This window comes from Rana temporaria, chromosome 8 (assembly GCF_905171775.1).
Source record: "Rana temporaria chromosome 8, aRanTem1.1, whole genome shotgun sequence".
Classification (NCBI taxonomy): Eukaryota; Metazoa; Chordata; class Amphibia; order Anura; family Ranidae; genus Rana; species Rana temporaria.
In genome coordinates, this window is record NC_053496.1 from 168753364 (window position 1) to 168780097 (window position 26734).

The 26734-nt window shown below is 46.6% G+C and overlaps 1 protein-coding gene across 6 annotated transcripts in view; it reads right to left on the reverse strand.

Annotated features, from left to right (window-relative positions):
- The window catches only part of LOC120909855 (zinc finger protein 436-like), an 865309-nt gene that overhangs the window by 700431 nt on the left and 138144 nt on the right, over positions 1-26734 (reverse strand). The window contains exons 1-2 of one of the 6 annotated variants that reach the window (XM_040321595.1): positions 23489-23577; positions 19091-19185 (exon numbers count right to left, since the gene is read on the reverse strand). The exons of the other annotated variants lie outside the window; for them this stretch is intronic. Of the exons in view, the coding sequence (XP_040177529.1) occupies positions 19091-19124 (34 nt within the window). The 5' untranslated portion in view covers positions 19125-19185; positions 23489-23577. Of the gene's footprint in view, positions 1-19090; positions 19186-23488; positions 23578-26734 lie in introns of those variants that run through there. 6 annotated transcript variants of the gene reach the window in all.

Genomic DNA, 26734 nt, shown 5'->3' on the forward strand with positions numbered 1-26734 from the left:
CCCTCTCTCTCCAATCCCTCTATATCCCCCTCTCCTCTCCATCTATTCCCCCTCCTCTCTCTCCACTCCCCCTATACCCCCCTCTCCTTCCCTCTCTCCAATCCCTCTATATCCCCCTCTCCTCTTTCTCCACTCCATCTATTCCCCCTCCTCTCATTCCCTCTCTCTCTCTCCAATCCCTCTATATCCCCCTCTCCTCTCTCCAATCCCTCTATATCCCCCTCTCAACTCCATCTATTCCCCCTCTCCCTCTATATCCCCCTCTCCAATCCCTCTATATCCCCCTCTCTCCACTCCATCTATTCCCCCTCTCCCTCTATATCCCCCTCTCTCCACTCCCTCTATATCCCCCTCTCCCTCCTATCCCTTTATATCCCCCTCTCCCCTATCCCTTTATATCCCCCTCTCCCCTCCCTCTCTATCCAATCCCTCTATATCCCCCTCTCCCTCCTCTCCTTCCCTCTCCATCCCCTCTCCTCTCTCTCCACTTCCTCTATATCCCCCTCTCCCTCCCCAATCCCTCTATATCCCCCTCTCCTCTCTCTCCACTCCATCTATTCCCCCTCTCCAATCCCTCTATATCCCCCTCTCTCTCCACTCCCTCTATATCCCCCTCTCCCTCCCCAATCTCTCTATATGCCCCTCTCCCCTCCTCATATGCCCCTCTCTCTATATCCCCCTCTCCCTCCCTCCTCTCCAATCCCTTTATATCCCCCTCTCCTCTCTCTCCACTCCCTCTATATCTCCCTCTCCCTCCATCCTCTCTCCAATCCCTCTATAGCCCCCTCTCTTCTCTCTCAACTCCATCTATTCCCCCTCTCCCTCCCTCCTCTCTCTCCACTCCCTCTATATCCCCCTCACCCTCCCTCCCTCTCTCTCCAATTCCTCTATATCCCCCTCCCTCCTCTCCTCTCTCTCCCCAATCCCTCTATATCCCCCTCTCCCTCCACTCCATCTATTCCCCCTCTCCCTCCCTGACCTGATCGCCTCCGCGGCTCCGGTAAGCGGCGATAATGGTGATCTCGCAGCGAATCCGCCGCAGAGACCACCTTTATCTTAAACAGGACCAGCCACTGAAAAGATGGATATCTCGGTTGTGGTGGCAGCAGCTGCTGCCGTTACCGAGATATCCATCTTTAAAGTGCCGACATATATTTACAGGAGCCGGTCGTTAAGTGGCTAAAGACACACGGCCTCTGCATCTATGATTAGCCTTATTCAGAGACCATACCCCCCCATCATTTGGTTGCCATACCCCCCATCATTTGGTCGCCATACCCCCAAGGTGCATAGGTAAGAACCCATGCAATAATTAAAAGATAATTCGTGCAAACTTTATTAGTATCATACCAACAACACACACTGTTATACCAGTCTATCTGGTATGCTGGACACGTGCACTGCAAATAACAAATAAAGCTTTTAAAAAATATATATTTGGTATAGATCCGTATATCTGTTTATTTTTGAAGGAAATAACCATACAGAATCAAATCGTCGAGACAGGGTACAAACAGACGGAGGACGACGCAAAGGTCTTGTCCCGAGTGAAAAAGCTTTTGTGGTCAACATACTCTAAAAAAAAAACCCATAAATGTAGATCTAGTGTAAACACAACGGGGCAGATCCACGTACCTGCGCGTAAAGAATCCGCCGGGCGCAGCGTATGTAAGATACACTACGCCGCCGCAACTTATTTTATTTTTTTCGAATCCTCAACGAATTTGCGCCGTAAGTTACGGCGGCGTAGTGTATCTTTGGCGGCGTAAGGGCACGGAATTCAAATGGATGTAATGGGGGGCGTGTTTTATGTTAATACGCCGTGACCCGACGTAAACAACGTTTTTTTTGCACTGCGCCGTCCGTGGGGGTATCCCAGTGCGCATGCTGGAAATTAACCCGGAACAAGCCAATGCTCACGACTGTGACGTCATTCTACGCAAATCCCTATTCGCAAACAACGTAAAAAATTAAAAAAATTGTACGCGGGAACGACGGCCATACTTAACATTGAGTACGCCACCATATAGCAGCTTTAACTATACGCCGGAAAAAGCCGAACGAAAACGACGTAAAAAAAAAAATGCGCTGGCCGGACGTACGTTCGTGGATCTCTGTAAATAGCTAATTTGCATACTCAACGCGGAATTTTACGGGAACGCCACCTAGCGACCGCCGAAATATTGCACCTTAAGATCCGACGGCGTACTAAGACGTACGCCTGTCGGATCGCTCCGAGATGCCGTCGGATCTTTGTTTTGTAGATACAAAACAAAGACACGACGCGGCAATTTTAAAATTACGCCGGCGTATCTATTGCGTAATCCTTTTGTGGATCATGCCTAGTGACATGTCACTGATCGAATGCTCCCTCTCATCGGGAGCAGCGATCAGTGACGTGTCAGTCATAGCCACGCCCCCCTAACAGTTAGAATCACTCCCTAGGACAACCTTAACCCCTTTAACACTCCCTACAGGTTAACCCCTTCACTGCCAGTGTTTTTTTTTACAGTAATCAGTGCATTTTTATAGCACTAATCGCTGTAAAAATGACTATGGTCCCAAAAATGTGTCAAAAGTGTCCGCCATAATGTCACAGTCATGATAAAAATCGCTGATCACCGACATTACTAGTAAAAAAAAAATATTAATAAAAATGTCATAAAACTATCCCCTATTTTGTAGACGCTATATCTTTTGCGCAAACCAATCAATAAACGCTTATTGCGTTTTTTTTTTTTAACCAAAAATATGTAGAAGAATACGTATCGGCCTAAACTGAGGAAAAAAAAATGTTAACCACTTCAGCCCGGACCATTTGGCTGCCAAATGACCGGGCCACTTTTTGTGATTCAACACTGCGCCGCTTTAACTGACAATTGCGCGGTCGTGCGACGTGGCTCCAAAACAAAATTGACATCCTTTTTTCCCCCCACAAATAGAGCTTTCTTTTAGGGGTATTTGATCACCTCTGCGGTTTTTATCTTTTGTGCTATAAGTAAAAATAGAGCGACAATTTTGAAAAAAAAAAAACATTATTTTATACTTTTTGCTTTAATAAATATCCCCAATAAACAAAAGCTATTTTTTTCTCAAAAACGAAAGGGAACTTGGACAGCCGCACTCCAAAAACTTTCCTTTTATTAAAATAGATCACAAAATAAACATGCCACAGCAAAAATTGGAACAAAAACCAACGCGTTTCGCACTGTAGCTTCAGTGCTTAGTCATAGCTAGGCGGCACCCATGGTTTGGATTCAGTGAGGAGGCTCTTTGAATACTACTGAGCGGTTATCTTTCCTTTCTTTTTTTTTTCTCAGTTTAGGTCGATACGTATTATTCTACATATTTTTGGTAAAAAAAAAAGTTATAGCGTCTACAAAATAGGTGGTAGTTTTAAGGCATTTTTATTATAATTTTTTTTACTTGTTATGGCGGCGATCTGTGATTTTTATTATGACTGCGACATTATGGCGGACACTTTTGGCGCCATTCACATTTATACAGCGATCAGTGCTATAAAAATGCACCGATTACTGTGTAAATGTGACAAGCAGTAAAAGGGTTAACCAGTAGGGGGTGTTAAGTGTGTCCTAGGGAGTGATTCTGACTGTTAGGGGGCGTGACTTACTGTGACACGTCACTGATCGCTGCTCCCGATGAGAGGGAACAGACGATGTTGCTAGGCAGAACAGAGAGATGTCTTGTTTACATAGACATCCCCCCATTCTGGCCTTCCGTGACCCGATCGCGGGACACCGGACATAGAGTCCGCGGGTACAGCGGGCATGGTCATTGAGACCGCAGCTGGAGCGCATGCGCCCGCTAGGGGTCAGGTTTAAAGCAACGTATACCGTATTTATCGGCGTATACCATGCACTTTTTTGCCCTGAAAATCGGGGCAAAATCGTGGGTGCGCGATATACGCCGATACCCGCGCCAAGTTTGAATACTGCGCCGGCATATACCGAGCGCAGTACACTCGTGTATAGTCGGGCAGTCTCGGCTCCTCTCGCACTCACTGCGCCGGCATATACCGAGCGCAGTACACTCGTGTATAATCGGGCAGTCTCGGCTCCTCTCGCGCTCACGTCCTGGACATACAGGACATGAGCGCGAGAGGAGCCGAGCATGCCCGACTATACACGAGTGTACTGCGCTCGGTATATGCCGGCGCAGTATTCAAACTCGGCGCGGGAAACGAGCGGGGAGGACGCCGCAGAAGGACGCCGGACCCGACGAAGAGGACACCCGAAGCCGCAGACGGACGCCGGACCCGACGAGGACGCCGCGCAAGACACCAAAACTGTAAGTACAAAAATCTTTTTTCCACAGGAATGCGGGTCCACTTTAGGGGTGCGCGCTATACGCCGGAGCGCGCAATACCCCGATAAATACGGTATATACATTGCTTTGCCTGCCCGTGCCTTTTTGCCGACGTAAATCTACGCAAGGCGGTCGGCAAGCGGTTAATCTCATGCTGATCGCATTAGTAAATACTGTAGATGGTAAAAGGATATCAGATTTACTTGTTTTAAACTTTTTATTTTTACATTTCGCCTGGTTTCTTGCCTAGGCAAATTATGTCATGCATACCAGGAGTCTTCAGAATGCGAGGAGGAGTTTTCTCAGCTAACCACACTCTTCTGCATGTATACTTGAACTAAGGGCAGATGGATTCCAAGAAGTAAATGCTACATGAATCATTTGCCCTCACTCAAGATGGCCACGGACAGAAATGCTAGGGGTTTCTCAACAAAAGAAAGCATAGAGACATGGGCCCAGATTCAGGTACATTTGCGCTTTATTTGCGGAGGCACAGGGCAACGATTTTGCCCTGCGCCCCCACAAATATTTTGCGCTGCCCTCGATTCACAGAGCAGTAGCTCCGTCAATTGCGAGGGCGCGCCGGCAAAATTGCCCGGCCTAAGCGTGCGCAATGTAAATGATCCCGCCGGGGGCGGGAATCATTTAAATTAGGCGCGCTCCCGCGCCGAGCGTAGAGCGCATGCTCCGTCGGGAAACTTTCCCGACGTGCATTGCGGCAAATGACGTCGCAAGGACGTCATTTGCTTCAAAGTGAACGTGAATTGGGTCCAGCGCCATTCACGATTCACTTACGCAAACGACGTCGATTTTAAATATCACGACGCGGGAACGTGGGTATCCTATAGCATTGGCTGCGCCTGCTATTAGGATGTGTAACCTTACGCGAAACCAGACGTACGCAAACTACGTAATTTGCGTACGCAGGGCTCGCGCAACGTTGTGAATCGGTGTTAGTATGCAATTTGCATACTATACACAGATCACAATGGGAGCGCCCCCTAGTGGCCATTGCAAGAATGCAGCCTAAAATCTGCGTGGCGTAAGAGCCTTATGCCACGCAGATTTTAGGCTGCAGTCGGCGTAGCGATGTTCCTGAATCAGGAGCATTCGTAACGCCGGAGCAAGTAAGCAATTGCGCTGTGTAACTATGGTTACACAGGCGCAATTGCTTCTTGAATCTGGCCCATGGATGGATAGGGGAGTTTGTGTTAAATATTAAAAATAAATTAAATAGTGTTTTTTGGTTTGTGGTGCTCAGATGCAGTGAAGAGTTGCTTTAAGTAATGAAAAACCTTAACAATGTATCAAAAGGATGATTTACTTCCAGTATGTGTCTCTTCGAAGGAGTCCTCCATAAAAAAAAAAGTATTATTTTACAGGGTCCAGGAACAGGGTTGGCAAACTTAAAAAACAGAATATTGTGGGCCAGATTCCCGTAGAAGAGCGTATCTTTGTTCCGGCGTAGCGTATCCTATTTACGCTACGCCTCCGCAACTTAGACGGGCAAGTGCAGTATTCTCAAAGCACTTGCTCCGTAAGTTGCTGCGGCGGTGTAGCGTAAATAGGCCGGCGTAAGCCCGCCTAATTCAAATGTGGAACAGGGGGGCGTGTTTTATGTAAATAACTTGTGACCCGACGTGATTGACGTTTTTCACGAACAGCGCATGCGCCGTCCGTGGAATATCCCAGTGTGCATTGCTCCAAAGTACGCCGCAAGGACGTATTGGTTTCGACGTGAACGTAAATGACGTCCAGCCCCATTCACGGACGACTTACGCAAACGACGTAAAATATTCAAACTTCGACGCGGGAACGACGTCCATACTTAACATTGGTACGCCTCATATAGCAGGGGTAACTTTACACCGGGAAAAGCCCAACGTAAACGGCGTATCTGTACTGCGTCGGCCGGGCGTACGTATGTGAATTTGCGTATCTAGCCGATTTACATATTTCTAGGCGTACACGCCCCTAGCGGCCAGCGTAAATATGCAGTTAAGATCCGACCGTCGTAAGAGACTTACGCCGGTCGGATCTAATACAAATCTATGCGTAGCTGATTCTATGAATCAAGCGCATAGATACAACGGCTCGGACTCAGAGATACGACGGCATATCTGGAGATACGCCGTCGTATATCCTTTGAGAATCTGGGCCAGAGACTCCACATGCCTCCTGCATCTTCAACAATTCGTAGACCCCTCAGAATGGATAGACCTCCGATGGCAAAATGGGGCAGGCTACCATTGGATTAGAATTCTGTACTAGGGGTGCAACGGATCACAGTTGATCCGTGATCCGAACGGGTCACCCCCTTCGGATCGGAACACACTGTGATCCGCGGATTGCCACGGCTCCGGAGCTAGGCCGAAGCCGCGGCCTTTCCTAATGTTACGGCGGCGGCTCCGGAGCTAGGCCGAAGCCGCAGCCTTTCCTAATGTTATGGCCGCGGCTTCGGCCTACCTCCGGAGCCGCGACCATAACGCTAAGAAAGGCTGCGGCTTCAGCCTAGCTCCGGAGCCGCCGCCATAACGTTAGGAAAGACCGCGGCTTCGGCCTAGCTCCGGAGCCGCGGCCATCTTGGTACACCCGGCGGCGGCCCTCCTCTGTTTACACCCACAGAGGAGGAGCCCGCACTCGTGGGCCACGCCGCTCGTCTGTCGGTACTAGCTGGGGGTCACTGTCCTGAGAAGGGGGGGTCACTGTCCTGAGAAGGGGGGGGTCACTGTCCTGAGAAGGGGGGGGTCACTGTCCTGAGAAGGGGGGTCACTGTCCTGAGAAGGGGGGTCACTGTCCTGAGAAGGGGGGGGTCACTGTCCTGAGAAGGGGGGGGGTCACTGTCCTGAGAAGGGGGGGGTCTCTGTACTAAGAGGAGGGGGGTATCTGTACTAAGAGGAGGGGGGGGGGTATCTGTACTAAGAGGAGGGGGGGGTGTCTGCACCGAGGGGGTACTATAGTTGGTGGGGGGGGGGGGGGAGGAGGAGATGTGGATATTACAGTGGGGGAGATTTATTTTTTTTATTTTTTTTGCCGATCCGAAAAATGATCCGATCCGTGACTCCTGATCCGAGGAACGATCCGAACCGTGAGTTTTTTGATCCGTTGCACCCCTATTCTGTACTGACATCAATTCATACATTTCAATTAATACATAAAACTTAAATTATTCTTATAAAATTATTTTCTGGAGTTCAGCTTCACGGTATGACCACCGTTTGTATCATCTGATACGAGAGAAGGTTTGCCCTCTTGTGAATTCGAAGGTGTGCATTCAGGTTGGATTTCCTGTTAAACCGTTTCCCGCACTCGTGACAGCAATACGGAAGGTCGCCGGTGTGAATGATCTCGTGCGCAGCCAGATTCGATTTCAAGGCAAAACATTTCCCGCACACGGAACATGAATATGGCTTCTCTCCCGTGTGAAGCCTCTCGTGTCTCGTCAAGGAAGATTTATGAAAAAAGCATTCGCTGCATTTGGAACATTTATATGGGTATTTCCCCGTGTGAATTTGTTCATGTCTGATAAGATACGACTTGATCGGATAGCTTTTGCCGCATTCGGAACAAATGAACGGCTTCTCCGCCGAGTGCGTTTTCTGATGGGCGGCAAAATTGGATACTTTGGCAAAGCTTTTTCCGCATTCGAGGCACGAATAAGGTCTCTCCCCCGTGTGAGTTCTCTGGTGTTCAATCAGATGGATTCTCTGAGTAAAACATTTCCCACATTCTGTACACGAGAACGGCTTCTTTCCTGTGTGACACATCTGATGTGAGATAAGATGACCTTTCTTGGAAAAACATTTTCCACAGTCAGAACATGAATATGGCTTCTCCCCTGCCTGACCTCTCTTGTGTGAGGCAGCTTCTGCTCTCTGGCCAGAGGACTTGCCACGCTTGTGGGTGGTAGGGTGACCAGGAGAACTTCCCTCATGTGTAGATGGCTCTTCTGTCACACCATCTGAATTGATCAAAGGTGTTTCATCTGTGTAACTTCTGTATCGTCCATCTGGTGGAAATAAGAAATGTAATTAAGATACACTTGTAGAGCTGCGGTGGCTCAACGCGATTGGCACTGCGCTGACAAGCCATTCACCTCTGCAGCTAGGGGTTCGGATCCCGGTCCCAGCTACATGTGAATTGAGTTTGGTGGTCTCAGCCCGGCTCCCAGTGGGTGTGCTATGCGAGGTAAGCCTGCGCTTAGTACGCCCACCCCCCTCCCACAAAAACCACCACACTTACACACGCACTTGAAATTGGGTTAACATGCACGCACTTTGACCACGCGGTCTCTAAAGAGAGGCGAAGGACTAACGGGGCTGGTTGAGCGGGCTAGATCCTCTCACTCCCTTATAGGGAGTCCCTCTGCCCCGTTGGGCTTCAAAGCGGAGCAGGTAGGGCGGGCTGTGTGGGAGGACCCCCTCACACACCCGCCATTGCCACCCGGGCATGGAGAAAGGTGGCAGATTGCCTCTGGGGGAGGCCTGCCTACTCCCAACTCCTGCAGTCCGGCTCCTCTCTCGAGTACACGCACAAAATACACTTATAGAAAAGAAAAAAAAAAAAAAAAAGATACACTTGTGCCATGATACAGAGGCTATAGAAAATATATATTTTTTTTTACAAAAACAAGTGTTCTTTTTAACTAGTAGCCGACCGCGCACCGTCATTATACGGCGGCAGGTCGGCTCTCCTGGGCGAGAGCCCGTAGCTATACGTCCTATCGTATAGCCGCCACTAGGGGGCGCGTGCGCGCCGCCGGAGGCGCGCGCTCCCCGCTCGCCCCCGACTCCCGTGCGTGTGCCCGGCGGGCGCGATCGCCGCCGGGCACACGCGATCGCTCGGTACAGAGCGGGGAACGGGAGCTGTGTGTGTAAACACACAGCTCTCGTTCCTGTCAGCAGGGGAAATGCTGATTTTCTGTTCATACAATGTATGAACAGAAAATCAGTGTTTCCCCTAGTGAGGCCACCCCCCCACAGTAAGAACACACCCAGGCATACTTAACCCCTTCCCCGCCCCCTAGTGTTAACCCCTTCACTGCCAGTGGCATTTTTATAGTAATCTAATGCATTTTTATAGCACTGATCGCTATAAAAATGCCAATGGTCCAAAAAATGTGTCAAAAATGTCCGAAGTGTCCGCCATAATGTCGCAATACCGAAAAAAAAATCGCTGATCGCCGCCATTACTAGTAAAAAAAATATTAATAAAAATGCCATAAAAATACCCCCTATTTTGTAAACGCTATAACTTTTGCGCAAACCAATCAATAAACGCTTATTGCGATTTTTTTTACGAAAAATATGTAGAAGAATACGTATCGGCCTAAACTGAGGAAAAAAAATGTTTTTTTATATATTTTTGGGGGATATTTATTACAGCAAAAAGTAAAAAATATTCATTTTTTTCAAAATTGTCGCTCTATTTTTGTTTATAGCGCAAAAAATAAAAAACGCAGAGGTGATCAAATACCACCAAAAGAAAGCTCTATTTGTGGGAAAAAAAGGACGCCAATTTTGTTTGGGAGCCACGTCGCACGACCGCGCAATTGTCTGTTAAAGCGACGCAGTCCCGAATCGCAAAAAGTACTCTGGTCTTTAGGCAGCAATATGTTCCGGGGGGTAAGTGGTTAAAATGTGCTTGTAAAAAATTTTTGGGGGTAATAAAGCACCATAATTTTACTGCACATGAAGTTCTCCTCTTCTTCTTTTAAATTGCACTCTGCTAAACGGAACTACTTGAGCTAAATACCTGTGAACTGGCTTGTTAAAGCGGAGCTCCACCCTAAAGTGGAACTCACGCTGATCGGAACCCTCCCCCCCTCCGGTGTCACATTTGACTGAAGGACCGTTTTCATCAGTCCAAACTGATCGTGTGTGGGCCCCATAGGTTATTTAACCTTCGGTCAAAAAAATGAGAACTTGCTTTAAAATTGAACCGATGGACGCCTAACCGATAGGTCAAAACCGATCGTTAGTATGCAAAAGCATCGGTTAAAAATCCACGCATTATTATTATTATTATACAGGATTTATATAGCGCCAACAGTTTGCGCAGCGCTTTAACGCATGCTCAGAAACAAGTCGAGCTCATGCTTGGAAGCATTGAACTTCGTTTTTTTCAGCGCGTCGTTGTACACAGCACATCTAAAAAAGAGGCTCGGTCCTTAAAGCGGGGGTTCACCTTAAAGCGGATCTCCACCCTAAAGTGAAGTCGCGCTGATCGGCACCCTCCCCCCCTCCGGTGTCACATTTGACACCTTTCAGGGGGGAGGGGGGTGCAGATACCTGTCTAAAGACAGGTATTTGCACCCACTTCCGGCCACACAGTTTCGGGTAAACTGCGGGCAGAATGTCACCTCCCGTCCTCCCCCCGTTGTGCTCTGGGAACACTCGGCTCCCAGAGCACAGCGGGAGCCAATCAGCGGCACAGCGCAACTCACGCATGCGCCGTAGGGAACCGGGTAGTGAAGCTGGAGCGCTTATATGAGAATATATATATATATATATATATATATATATATATCTCCTGTTTAATACATAGATATTAGTATTATGAGAAAGTTGCCAACATGGTACTATATTGGTGTGAAAGACATTAGAAGCTGTATTTGTCAAATGTACTGTAAGTTAAAAGTTATATTCCAAATTACTTCAGCTTCGAGGAATGTAACTACCCATTAGCAAGATGTGGATAAACATTATCACGTGCATAAATCTAAGCCAAAAGCCACATTGTCTGAAGAACTTGACACATTTTTGACAATTGTATTTCACTAATCCCGAGGGCAAAGGTCATGTCAATCCCATTAGAATTTCTGATACGATACTGCCCCGATGGCTTAAAATTGACATTGTTTAAGATGGCCGCATACTTGGTTGCTATGGCAACCTACCTAAACACATCGTCATTTGACATCATCAATTACATAGCTGTGACACACACACACACACTTTTTCAGTAAGATAAGGAGGTGTTACACAAAGCTCAAGAAAAGTTCTGTGGAGAGCGGAGAGGAAGAGGGATCTCTCGAGGGGGCTCGACATCTGAATCTGACGGAGATCGGAGGAGGAGAACTTGAAAGACGGAAAGATGTAGGGAGATAGGGATGAGTCTTTATGAGACACACTACCTCACGGGAAGCTTGTCAAACAGACAGAACCTGGTAAAGTATAAATCTTTTAGTTTTACCTTTTTGGTAATTGAATTGTTTTTGCATACACATAACAAACGATTTAAATATATATGGCAGAGCAAATGTACTATTCTTAACTGCAGTATGAAATAGTTATTTTCCAAATATTAAGAGACAGACACAGTTTGTCTGTCTTTATAAAGCACAATGGTTTTATTACTGGAGGCGACTTCAAGTCGCATTGTAAGTCGCCTCAAGTTGCGCTGTGATTCACGTTCAAGTCGTGTCCAAGTTGCCTCGCAAAGTCGCGCTCAAAGTCGTGTTGCCCCTATGTGAAGCGACTCTTGGGCCTCGTTCGTACACACGATAGGATCGCCAGAGGAGAATGGTCTGAAGGACCGTTTTCATCAGTCCAAACCGATCGTGTGTGGGCCCCATAGGTTAGTTAAAGTGGAGTTCCACCCATAAATATAACATTACATCAGTAGTTTTAAAAAAAATGTCATTAGTCCTTTACGGAAATATTTTTTTTTTTTAGATGCCTTCAAAGTGTTGTTGCTAGGCAGAATAGTTAATCTTCCCACTTCCTGCACCTAGGTGCTTAATGCTTCCTAACCTACACCGCACAGACTCCTGGGAATGTAGTGGGTGTAACTTTCCAGGAGTCTGTGCACTCCCCAGTCTCAAAGAATCATGTGACTTGGACAGTACAGGTGCTGAAACCTGATCTGACACTGCTTGTGCTGCACTGAGCATGTGCGAGATCTGCAAGGCTGAAATCCAGGAAGTCATACAGTCTGGCTTCATGTTGCCCACACTTAAGATGGCCCCAGTCAATTTCTATTTTATAAAGTGTCTAAATGCTGTAACAACCTAACAAAACGGACCTTAGTTTACAGACTAACTTTACTAGAATACATTAAGCTTGTGTATTACAGGGGTATTTATATTTAAAAAGTGAAATTGTGGCCGGAACTCCGCTTTAACCTTCGGTCAAAAAAATGAGAACTTGCTTTAAAATTGAACCGATGGACGCCTAACCGATAGGTCAAAACCGATCGTTAGTATGCAAAAGCATCGGTTAAAAATCCACGCATTCTCAGAATCAAGTCGACGCATGCTTGGAAGCATTGAACTTCATTTTTTTCAGCACGTCGTTGTACACACCACATCTAAAAAAGAGGCTCGGTCCTTAAAGCGGGGGTTCATCTTAAAACACCAATAGACCGTTACATCCAGCATACTGCTAACATCTACAGTATGCTGGATTTTTTTTTTTGTACCGCTGTACTTACGGTCTTATAGTTGTTTTCTCCGGGCTTCCGGGTTCTCGCTCCCCCGGGGAGTAGGCGTTCCTAAGACGAGGCATCGATGATTGACGTGCGGGTAAAGCGCGTCATCGCCTTCTGAAAATATCCGAGGGGGACTCGGCACTTTACGGCGCCTGCGCAGTCAGCTCTAAACCGCCGTATAGCGCCGTAAAGAGCCGAGTCCCCATCGGATATTTTCGGAAGGCGATGACGTGCTTTACCCACACATCAATCGTCTCCTGGGAGGATCAACACTCACTCCCAGGAGACATTGCGCAGAGCTCCCCGTCGGGGAAAAGGAGCGACACGCCCACTCCCCGCAAGGAAGAAGACCCGGAAGTACGGTTGAAGACAGGTAAGTGTACACATTTTTAAAAAAAATGACAACGCTACAAGCCTTTATTAAGGCTGGAGATAGGTTCGGTAAAAGGTTAATTTTGAGGGTGAACTTCCGCTTTAAGTGGTTAATAACATAAAAAATATTATTTTTTTGGACAGAGAAAGAATAAAAAAGAGATGGCTGTCACAACCAGAAAAGTAAGCGACTCGTTTTGAAATTCAGCATTTATTACTCACCCATGTCGATCACAAGGGGAATTTCCTCTTCAGTTCTGGTGTCTCCGGGATCTGTGAATAAAGATGAGAGTGAAGCCCCCTGTACTGAGGTGTATGAGAGACCCCAGAGAGTGTGTGTGGGGGGAGACTAATACAATGACATGATGTAAGCCAAAGACAGTTTTTATCATGTGTTTTGCAGGCACATTATATATATATATATATATATATATATATATAAAAAAAAAATAAAAAATCTAAAGAAACGCATCTCATCCCATTCACAATCTTCACAGGGGAATAATGTAATATCAGGAGGATATAGACTTAAAGGGTTAGTAAATTATTATTTTTTTTTCCTTTAAAATAACAAACATGTGATACTTACCCCCACTGTGCAGTTCATTTTGCACAGAGTGGCCCCAATCCACGTCTTCTGGGGTCCCTCGGCGGCTGTGTCTGTCCTCCCCGCAATTACCGACCACAGTCATGCGAGAGCTCGCATGGTGGTGAGTATTTTGCGGGCGCGCTCCCGTGATACAGTGAGCGGCCATAGCCGCTCACTATATCACTCGGTCCCGCCCCTCGGCGCGCCGCGTCACTGCATGTGATTGACAGCAGCGCCAGCCAATGGCGCTGCTGTCATTATGAGATGTTTTTTCACCTTAATGCATAGATTGCATCAAGGTGAAAACTTTTACTGTACAACTCCTTTACATGCATGACATAAGCAACAGTGGGGTCTTGCAGCTACACAATAAGGCTGCATTCACACCTGAGCGTCGGTAGTTTTTTCGGGCGTTTTTCCAGGCGTTTTGTCGCGAGTATTCATGCTTATTTGCGCGTTTGCATACAGCGTCGTCCGACGTTTTTGTACTTCGACATTTTTTATTTTAGCCAATAGGAAAAACGATTATCTTTTCATCACTTGTTGCTATGTTGGTAGATTTTTTTAATCTTCTGCCTGGGTGAAAAGTTCTATTGATTAAAGCGACAAAACGCCCGTAGCAAACACTCGTTGTCTAGTCGCTTGAATCGAGCGTTTCCATTACTTTCTATGGGAAATGGAAACGCCCAAACCGCCCTATACGCACGACAAAAAAGGGTCCGGAACTTGTTTGAGCTTCAGGCGTTCGGCGTCAGGCGTATTGGCGTGGAGATGTGAACCATCTCCATAGGGAATAATGTATTTGAGCGTCGCTTCAGGCGACAAAACGCTCAGGTGTGAATGCAGCCTAATGGTGGAGAACAAAGCAAAGAATTACATGAAAGTAAAATTGGTGCACTGACCACAAAAATTATTTAGCAATGCCCACATAGGCGTTTTTGAGCTGCAAATGGCATAGGCGTTTTTGAGCTGTAAAAAAAAACGCGGGACCAGGGCGTTCTGAAGCTCCAGAGTAGAGCTGTAAAAACGCCAGACGTTAAAAAACGCTCAAAAACGCGCGAAAACTGCGTTTTTGAGCTCCAGCTCATTTTACAAAATAAACATGGACAGGCGTTTTTAAGCTGTAAAAAAGGCTAACACAAGTGGCTGTAAAAACGCCAGTGGAAATGAAGCCTAAGGTTTATTTTGTAAAAAAAAAATTATATATATATATATATATATATATATATATATATATATATATATATTTTGTGAGCTGGAGCTCAAAAACGCCGCGGTAGCGTTTTTGCGCGTTTAACGTCTGGCGTTTTTACAGCTCTATTGCTGGAGCCACAGAACGCCCTGGTCCTGCGTTTTTTTTACAGCTCAAAAACGCCTATGTGGGCATGATGCCATAGAATAACATGGACAGGCGTTTTCAAGCTGTAAAAAACGCTCAGAAAAGTGGCTGTAAAAACGCCAGTGGAAATGAAGCCTTATAGTGCCGTTGTACGTGTTGTACGTCACCGCGCTTTGCTCAAGCATTTTTTTTTTTACAATCGTGTGTATGCAAGGCAGGCTTGAGAGTTGAGAGTGTGACAGAAGTAAAAGAGAATTTTTTTTTCTGCATATAGTGTTTATTACTCACCAATGCTAATTTCTACAGGAACTTCCTCCTCTTTAATTACTACAAGTCCTTTCTCTTCCTCCTCAACTTGATCGCCTGTCTGAGTGTCTCTGGTGTCTGTAAACAAAGATGAGAGTGAAACCCCCAATGTTGAGATGTATGAGAGACCCCAGAGAGTGTGTGTGTAGTAACCCCCAGCTCTGCTGATCCCTCACTCAGTAGGAACCCCCAGCTCTGCTGATCCCTCACTCAGTAGGAACCCCCAGCTCTGCTGATCCCTCACTCAGTAGGAACCCTCAGCTGATCCCTCACTCAGTAGGAACCCCTAGCACAGCTGATCCCCTGGTTGTTGATCCTCCTGGTCACGCCTCTTGGCTGGCAAGATAAAATGACATGATGTGAGAAGGAGAGCCAGAGTCTAATAGAGGCTGATGGCTCCCGACTCCCCCCACTGGGCACATACTGTCTGCCCATTAACCACTTAAAGCGGGGGTTCATCCAAAAAAAATGTTTTAACATTACATCCAGCATACTAAGCATACTAAGGACATTTACTGTATGGTTTGCGCAAAATTTATAGCGTTTACAAAATAGGGGATAGTTTTATTGCATTTTTATTAATAATTTTTTTTACTACTAATGGCGGCGATTTTCGTGACTGCGACATTATGGCGGGCACATCGGACAATTTTGACAAATTTTTGGGACCATTGCTATAAAAATGCACTGTTTACTGTGAAAATGACAATTGCAGTTTAGGAGTTAACCCCTACAGTGCCCCCTAGTGGTTAAGTGTGACCTCATATGTATTTCTAACTGTAGGGGGCGGGGCTGGACATGTGACGTCATTGATCGTCTTTCCCTATATCAGGGAACAGACGATCAATGACACTGCCACAGTGAAGAACAGGGAAGATGTGTTTACACACACCTCTCCCCGTTCTTCAGCTCCGGTGACCGATCGCGGGACACCGGCGGCGATCGGGTCCGCGGGCGCAGTCATGGAGCTTAGGACCGGGTTGCGAGCACGGCTGGGCTTAAAGAGACACGTACAGGTACGTGATTGTGCACAGCCGTGCCATTCTGCCGATGTATATCGGCGTCAAGGGGTCCTTAAGTGGTTAATGTCTACTGACAGAGGAGAGAGGGGACGAACAGATTGTTGTAGCGACTGAACAAGGATAATCTGGGACTCTTTCTGGATCTAATCTCAGTTCACACATCAGCGCTGCAAAAGAAGTGCGATTCAGTGGTGTCATATGACCTGCGATTCAGCAATGCAACCCCTTTAATAGGAATACATTCACTTGCCATGCAAATTCGCATTGTGAAATTGCAATGCAAAATGCATAACTGTGAACCGGAACTTCGTGTTTATTACTCACCTGTGGTGATCTCTGGAGGGATTTCCTCCTCCTTACATGGATCATCATCACCCGAATCTGCTTCCAACTTAATCTTCACATGGTCTTCTTCCTCCTCCTCAGCTTCTGACTTCTCTCTGGTGGCTCTGGTGTCTGTGAATAAAGATGAGAGTGAAGCCCCCTGTACTGAGATGTATGAGAGACCCCAGAGAGTGTGTGTGGGGGGGGGGGGGAGACTGGTCACGTCTCTTGGCTGGTAACACACAATGACATGATGTGAGGTACAGAGCCTGAGTCTAATAGAGGCTGATGGCTCCTGACCCCCCCACTGGGCACATACGGTCTCCCCATTACTGTCTACTGACAGAGGAGGGGGGAGAAGAAGAGACTGTTGTAGTGACTGAACAAGGAGGATCTCTTCTCTGGATTGAGATTGCATTCACACCTGAGGGACGCAACGCGTTTGGCACCAAAGAGGCTTATTTGTCTTTTTTGGCACTGAGTCAAGTGCGTTTTGCAGGTTTTTTGTTTGGGCTGCCTTTAAAAAATAAGAACTTGTTGTAGTGACTGAACAAGGAGGATCTGGGATTATTACTCACCAGTGCCAACCTCTGGAGGAATTTCCTCTTTTTTAACTTTCACATGTGTCACTTCCTCCTTGACTTTGCCATTTCTGTGGGAGGTTCTTGAGTCTTTGGATAAAGATAAGAGTGAAGCCCCTGGTACTGAGATGTATGAAGGACCCCAGAGGGTGTGTCTGGATGGGGACTGACTACGTCTCTTGGCTGGTAACATGCAATCAAAATCTGTGAAGAGCTTGTGCTTAACAGGATCTGATGGCTCCTGACTCCGCCACCGGGCACAACCTGTTTCTTTATCACATTCTAGTGACAGAGAAGTAAGGGGGGGGGGGGGAGAAGAGAGTCTGTTAGTAACTGCACAAAGAAAATCTGGGACTCTTTTCTGCATTTGGTCTTTACTCACCTGTGATCATTTCTGGAGGAATTTGATGCTTTTTAAACAGTTTATCACCTCCCACATAAGACTCTTTTGCTTCCTCTTCAACCTTGAAATGTTCTTTGTCTTCCTCCTCAGGTTTGACGTCTCTTATAGTCTCTCTGGTGTCTCCGGGGGCTGTGAATAAAGATGAGAGTGAAGCCCCCTGTACTGAGATGTATGAGAAACCCCAGAGAGTGTGTGTGGGGGGGGGGGGACGGGGACTGGTCACGTCTCTTGGCTGGCAACACACAATGACATGATGTAAAGAAGGAGAGCCAGTGATCTGCCAAGCTGGTTCCGGCTATCGTGGAAGTTCCTGCGCAATCTGATCTGCCGAGATGGTTCCAGCTAACGGGAAAGTTCCTTCAAGGACTGCGCAGGCGCAAACTTGCCGACGGAAATCTCCGAACCTCGGCCGGCATCCAGGGCGACATGGATTTCGAGGTAAGTGGCCAGTCAGCCTCACGTCCTCGCTGCGCTCGGACGGCTCGCTCTGCCTCCTGGCTCTTTTTTTAACATCCTCCAATCCACGGGGATGTTAAAGAATGAGCCTGGATGCCGGGCAAGGTTCGGAGATTTCCGTCGGCAAGTTTGCGCCTGCGCAGTCCTTGAAGGAACTTCCCCGTTAGGGGAACCTTAAGGACAAGTCACCTGAGTCTAATAGAGTCTGATGGCTCCTGACCCCCCCCACTGGGCACATACTGTCTCCCCATTACTGTCTACTGACAGAGGAGGGGGGAGAAGAAGAGATTGTTGTAGTGACTGAACAAGGAGAATCTGGGACTCTTCTCTGGATTGAGATTGCATTCATACCCGAGGGACGCAACGCGTTTGGCACAAACATAGATTATTTGTCTTTTTTGGCACCGAGTCAAGTGCGTTTTTGCAGTTTTTTTTGTTTGGGGTGCCTTTAAAAAATAAGATTGTTGTAGTGACTGAACAAGGAGGATCTGGGACTCTTCTCTGGATGTAGTGTTTATTCCTCACCTGTGCCGATCTCTGGAATTATTTCCTCCTCCTTGCACGGCTCATCACCTCTCATATTCCCCTTTTCCGCTTCCTCTTTCACTTGGACACCAATTAGATCTTCACCCTAAATAGGACAACCATAAACGTGTGGCATTGCATTAAATAAAATAATTGAACTATATTACTCAACAAGAAGCCTCTCAGTCCAATTTACCTGATCACGGCAAAGGATTCTGTAATGTACACTTGTGAAATCCCGGGAATACAGAGGACGGGGACATCTCTCTGGGGGATTTCTGTTACTGGATCCATCTGTAGGAAACACACACTGACTGAATACATTGTTTCTATGTCTTTATATCAGAGGATGTGTGTATCTAGGGGGATCCTCAATACTTTTCTCTCCTTTTACAAGAAATGAAAGTCTCCTCTTACCCGGGGATGTGAGGGGCGGCCGCTTCTCCATCATGATTTCCCTTTAGGGATCCTTGTGTCCATCTGAATACTCACGCTCTTCTGAATGACCGGGTCTGTGGTTGAAAGAAAGGTTGGGTTGTAAAGCTGACATTAAGTTCTATAAAATCATTTACTGAACGCAGACGTATCTTCATAATACAAAGAGAGATGATAACTGGAGGATTCTTACAAATGCTCAGCTTAACATTCTCAGGTCTCATGTTCCACCTTCTTCTTTTCTCTCCTGCTTCACAAGGCCTAGCCCATGAGGCGATGTGCAGCAAAAATCTGTGGTGTTGTGGACGAGTTCCCCTTTCTCACAGTAGGATCCCAAACCCATAGTGATACAAGGCACCCCCCAGGTTAAGAGGATGCTTAACACTGCGGGCTCTCTGGCTTCCCAGCCCCTGGCCAGACAAGGTAGAACCACTTGAATCAGGAGTCACTGGGCCTTTACCACACGTCTCCACCCGAAAACCAACCTTCCTTCCCCTATACCACACGTCTCCACCCCAAAACCAACCTTCCTTCCCCTATACCACACGTCTCCACCCCAAAACCAACCTTCCTTCCCCTATACCACACGTTTCCACCCCAAAACCAACCTTCCTTTACCACACGTCTCCACCCCAAAACCAACCTTCATTCCCCTATACCACACGTCTCCACCCCAAAACCAACCTTCCTTTCCCTATACCACACGTCTCCACCCGAAAACCAACCTTCCTTCCCCTATACCACACGTCTCCACCCGAAAACCAACCAACCTTCCTTCCTTCCTTCCCCTATACCACACGTCTCCACCCCAAAACCAACCTTACTTTACCACACGTCTCCACCCCAAAACCAACCTTCCTTCCCCTATACCACACGTCTCCACCCCAAAACCAACCTTCCTTCCCCTATACCACACGTTTCCACCCGAAAACCAACCTTCCTTCCCCCTATACCACACGTTTCCACCCGAAAACCAACCTTCCTTCCCCCTATACCACACGTTTCCACCCGAAAACCAACCTTCCTTCCCCCTATACCACACGTTTCCACCCGAAAACCAACCTTCCTTCCCCTATACCACACGTCTCCACCCCAAAACCAACCTTCCTTCCCCTATACCACACGTCTCCACCCCAAAACCAACCTTCCTTCCCCTATACCACACGTCTCCACCCCAAAACCAACCTTCCTTCCCCTATACCACACGTTTCCACCCGAAAACCAACCTTCCTTCCCCCTATACCACACGTTTCCACCCGAAAACCAACCTTCCTTCCCCCTATACTACACGTTTCCACCCGAAAACCAACCTTCCTTCCCCCTATACCACACGTTTCCACCCGAAAACCAACCTTCCTTCCCCCTATACCACACGTTTCCACCCGAAAACCTTCCTTCCCCTATACCACACGTCTCCACCCCAAAACCAACCTTCCTTCCCCTATACCACACGTCTCCACCCCAAAACCAACCTTCCTTCCCCTATACCACACGTCTCCACCCCAAAACCAACCTTCCTTCCCCTATACCACACGTCTCCACCCCAAAACCAACCTTCCTTCCCCTATACCACACGTCTCCACCCCAAAACCAACCAACCTTCCTTCCCCTATACCACACGTCTCCACCCCAAAACCAACCAACCTTCCTTCCCCTATACCACACGTCTCCACCCCAAAACCAACCTTCCTTCCCCTTTACCACACGTCTCCACCCCAAAACCAACCTTCCTTCCCATTTACCACACGTCTCCACCCCAAAACCTACCTTGCTTCCCCTTTACCACACGTCTTCACCCAAAAAACAATCTTCCTTCCCCTATACCACACGTCTCCACCCGTCCTGCCCCTTTACCACACGTCTCCACCCCAAAACCAACCTTCCTTCCCCTATACCACACGTCTCCACCCGTCCCGCCCCTTTACCACACGTCTCCACCCCAAAACCAACCTTCCTTCCCCTTTACCACATGTCTCCACCCCAAAACCAACCTTCCCCTTTACCACACGTCTCCACCCCAAAACCAACCTTCCTTCCCTTTTACCACACGTCTTCACCCCAAAACCAACCTTCCTTCCCCTTTACCACACGTCTCCACCCCAAAACCAACCTTCCTTCCCCTTTACCACACGTCTCCACCCCAAAACCTACCTTCCCCTTTACCACACGTCTCCACCCCAAAACCAACCTTCCTTCCCTTTTACCACACGTCTCCACCCCAAAACCAACCTTCCTTTACCATACGTCTCCACCCCAAAACCAACCTTCCTTCCCTTTTACCACACGTCTTCACCCCAAAACCAACCTTCCTTCCCCTTTACCACACGTCTCCACCCCAAAACCTACCTTCCCCTTTGCCACACGTCTCCACCCCAAAACCAACCTTCCTTCCCTTTTACCACACGTCTCCACCCCAAAACCAACCTTCCTTTACCATACGTCTCCACCCCAAAACCAACCTTCCTTCCCCTATACCACACGTCTCCACCCCAAAACCAACCTTCCTTCCCCTATACCACACGTCTCCACCCCAAAACCAACTTTCCTTTACCACACGTCTCCACCCCAAAACCAACCTTCCTTCCCCTATACCACACGTCTCCACCCCAAAACCAACCTTCCTTCCCCTATGCCACACGTCTCCACCCCAAAACCAACCTTCCTTCCCCTATGCCACACGTCTCCACCCCAAAACCAACCTTCCTTCCCCTATACCACACGTCTCCACCCCAAAACCAACCTTCCTTCCTTCCCCTATACCACACGTCTCCACCCCAAAACCAACCTTCCTTCCCCTATACCACACGTCTCCACCCCAAAACCAACCTTCCTTCCCCTATACCACACGTCTCCACCCCAAAACCAACCTTCCTATGCCACACGTCTCCACCCCAAAACCAACCTTCCTATGCCACACGTCTCCACCCCAAAACCAACCTTCCTTCCCCTATACCACACGTCTCCACCCCAAAACCAACCTTCCTTCCCCTATACCACACGTCTCCACCCGAAAACCAACCTTCCTTCCTTCCCCTATACCACACGTCTCCACCCCAAAACCAACCTTCCTTCCCCTATACCACACGTCTCCACCCCAAAACCAACCTTCCTTCCCCTATACCACACGTCTCCACCCCAAAACCAACCTTCCTATGCCACACGTCTCCACCCCAAAACCAACCTTCCTATGCCACACGTCTCCACCCCAAAACCAACCTTCCTTCCCCTATACCACACGACTCCACCCCAAAACCAACCTTCCTTCCCCTATACCACACGTCTCCACCCCAAAACCAACCTTCCTTCCCCTATACCACACGTCTCCACCCCAAAACCAACCAACCTTCCTTCCCCTATACCACACGTCTCCACCCCAAAACCAACCTTCCTGCCCCTTTACCACACGTCTCCACCCGAAAACCAACCATCCTTCCACTATACCACACGTCACCACCCAAAAACCAACCTTCCTTCCCCTATCCTTGTGAGCAAGCCAGGAGTGGTGAAACGTTTCGAAAATATTTTTTTTCTTTTAGGTGGAGACAAGTGGCATGCAAGTCATTATGTTGTCCATCAATAAAAACAGTAGAAAGGAGTGAAGTAAAAACGAACTAGTCCATGGTAACCTGTTTGGATGACAAGCACATCTTCTCTGAAGCGTATAAAGCACCGGCACAGCAGCATACATCCCCAGAAATGATACTGAAAGATCAGCCGCATAGGCGTGCGCACAGGGTGTGCTGGGTGTGCCCAGGCACACCCTAATCACCCTGTGCAGCACAGATTCCACCTACTGACCTGGCTCCCCACTCCTTCCCTCTGCAGCACTGCTGGCTTCCCTCCTCTCCTGTCGACTGTTGCTGCAGAGATGTTTTAGGATGAGTGAGGGAAGGGGCCAATAAATATGTATTCATCAGCCCCTTCCCTTTCTGAATGAACATCGTGAGTGATCGGTAGCGTGTGTTTGAGCTTTGGGGGTGCACACCCTAATGCAATAGGCTGCGCACACCTATGATCAGCCGTTATCATCTAAGCATCATGTAAATGGCGTGCAGCATCTCAACCGCCGCGTTTTATACGATAGGTACCCACAAATCCTTGATCGTCACTATTCCATCCAGCCAACCTTATCTGGGTTAAAGAACGACCCTTCACTACCCATAACGGACCGATCTGGGGGAGACGACGAGCGAGCGACTCCATCGAAGAACACACCACCCTGCACCATCAGAGCTGACCATCTAATAGTCTGCACATCAGAGGACTTGCAGGAAGATGATTTGTGGAGGTGACATAATCCCCCCCATCCAGAACACACAGAGTGCTGGGACCCTCTATTCTCTTCTCTTCTCAATATAGGAATATATTTATTATTATTACCTTCTTCTTCTAGGCACACACCCTCAAGTCGAACCTCCACCACCAGCTGCTGGAAATAAGGAGGAGAGTTCCTGTAAGTTTTCTGGGTCTTTTTTTTTCTCTTTAACTTGAACTACAAGAAAATGGCTGCCCACCTTCACGCCTGACTGGTTCTTCTTTCTCTCTGCGCACGCGCGAGCTACAAGAAAATGTCCGCTAAACCTCACAACCGTCTCTTCTTTATTCCTGCGCTGGAGAAGAGCTTAGTTTACTGGCGCTGCCTTAGAAGGAAAACCCCGCCTACTGGGCACACAGGGTTACCGCTAGAGAACAAAGCTTTAACCTTCTGAAGCGTGGCGGCCATTTTCTTGTAGCGCAAGAACGATTTCTATACTCTCAGCGCATAAACTAAATGTTTTAGAAATAATATATCTTTTTTAAATATATAATAAATATAAAAAATATACAAACTAATAAATATAATTATTAAGGGTTAGAGTTAATAAACCCTGTGTGTATATATATATATATATATATATATATATATATATATATATATATATATATATATATATATATATATATATATATATATATATCTCTAAATATATATATATATATATATATATATATATATATATATATATATATATCTCTATCTGTATATAGAGATATATATATATATATATATGTGTGTGTGTATATATATATATATATATATATATATATAACATTATATTTATTAGTTTATATATTTAATATTTATTATATATTTTTAAAAATCTATTATTTATAAAACATGTTTATATGCTGATATACATACATATATATATATATATATATATATATATATATATATATATATATATATATATATATATATATATATATATATATATATATGTAGATAGATATATTTATATCTGACAGAGAAATATTAAAAACAATTATATATTATAATGGATTATATATATATATATATATATATATATATGTATATATATATATATATATATATATATATATATATATTGCAAGTGCAATTAGGCCACACCCACTATTCACTACGGAATGCTATGCGCACCACATTACTACGCTTCTCGGGGCGCCCAAAGGTGTGCCAGGCTGCTAAAAGGTTTGGGTTTGGCTTAAAAAAAAAAAGGTGGCAACCCTAGATCTCACGCATGCGCATTATGCACAAATCGCAGCGGTGGAAACTTCTCTGGTTGCCATCACAACGGGCGGTGGCGGAAATGCCTGCCCCGTTGTTATGGCAATCTAGTTCTCAGCGCTGCATACTGACTCCTGGGAAAGGATCACACACATCTCCTAGGAGCACTAGCGAGCACAGGCGCCGCCGAGAGTCGCAGAATACAAGCAACAGCGCTGAAGGAGGGGGTAAAAAAATGTTGATGCTAATGGATAATGCTGTTGATTTCTTTAACCACTTCACTACCTACCCATTGTCATATGACGTCCACAGATGGGATCTCCCATCCTGGGCGGGGATCATTTGGCGTTCTCGGCTTCCTGACGGTATAGGGGGCGCGTGCGCGCCGCGTCACGAGGAGCTGATGCCCGTGCCCGGCGGCTGGCGATGTCTGCCAGGCACCTGCGATCGCTCATGACAGAGCAGGAATGTGGAACACCCAGATCCACGTCCTGTCAGGGAAGAGGAGGCAAATCGTGTGTTCCTAGTACATAGGAACACCGATCGGTCTCCTCCCCCAGTCAGTCCTATCCCCCCACAGTTAGAATCACTCCCTGGGGAACACATTTAACCCCTTGATCGCCCCCTAGTATAAATACCTTCCCTGCCAGTGACATTTATACAGTAATCAGTGCATATTTATAGCACTGATCGCTGTATAAATGTACAATGGTCCCAAAATATTGTCAAAAGTGTCCTATCTGTCCAACGCAATGTCACAGTCACGATAAAAATTACAGATCTCCGCCATTACTAGTAAAAGAGAAATAATAATAATAAAAATGCCATAAATCAATAACCTATTTTGTAGGCGCTAAAACTTTTGCGCAAAACAATCAATATACGCTTATTGTGATTTTTTTTTTAACCAAAAATATGTAGAAGAATACCTATTGGCCTAAACTGGGAAAAAAATTGTTTACAAAAAATATTTATTATAGAAAAAGTAAAAGTGTTTTTTTTTCAAATTTTACGCTCTTTTTTTGTTTATAGCGCAAAAAAACCCACAGAGGTGATCAAATACCACAAAAAGAAAGCTCTATTTGTGGGGAATGAATAAAATGATAAAAATTCATTTGGGTACAGTGTTTCATAACTGCGCAATTGTCATTCAAAATGTTACAGCGCTGAAAATTTCGCTGGACAGGAAGGGGGGTAAAATTGCCCAGTATTGAAGTGGTTAAAGTAAATTTTTTGGGTGAATCTCCGCTTTATCCACACATAGGGCTAGATTCACGTAGAGTTACGCCGGCGTATCAATAGATACGCCGGCGTAACTCTGAATTTATGCCGTCGTAAATTTAAGTGTATTCTGGGAACCAGATACGCTTAAATTAGGCTAAGATACGAGCGGCGTAAGTCTCCTACGCCGTCGTATCTTAGGGTGCAATATTTACGCTGGCCGCTAGGTGGCGCTTCCGTCGTTTTCGGTGTAGAATATGCAAATGACCTAGATACGCCGATTCACAAATGTATGTACGCCGGCGATATTTTTTTACGTCGTTTACGTTAGGCTTTTTCGGCGTAAGGTTACTCCTGCTATTAGGAGGCGCAGCCAATGTTAAGTATGGATGTCGTTCCCGCTTTGAATTTTTTACGTTGTTTGCGTAAGTCGTTCGCGAATAGGGCTGGACGTAATTTACGTTCACGTCAAAAGCAATGCCGATTTGTGGCGGAATTTCGAGCATGCGCACTGGGATTCTTTCACGAACGGCGCGGGGTCACCATTAATTTAAATAAAACACGCCCCCCTAATCCTCATTTGAATTAGGTGCGCTTACGCCGGCCCCATTTACGCTACGCCGCCGTTAGTTAGGAGGCAAGTGCTTTGTGAATACAGCACTTGCCTCTCTGATTTACGGCGGCGCAGCGTAAATACGATACGCTACGCCGCCGTAACAATGCGCCCGGCTACCTGAATCGAGCCCATAGCGTACTATTTTTTGCCCCATTTGCACAGGACGAATAATAATTAAAGTCACATTGTGAATGATTAAAAAATTATTTACGGAAAGGAAAAAAAGCTGCAAGTAAACTTTGAAAATAATTGTTTTTTT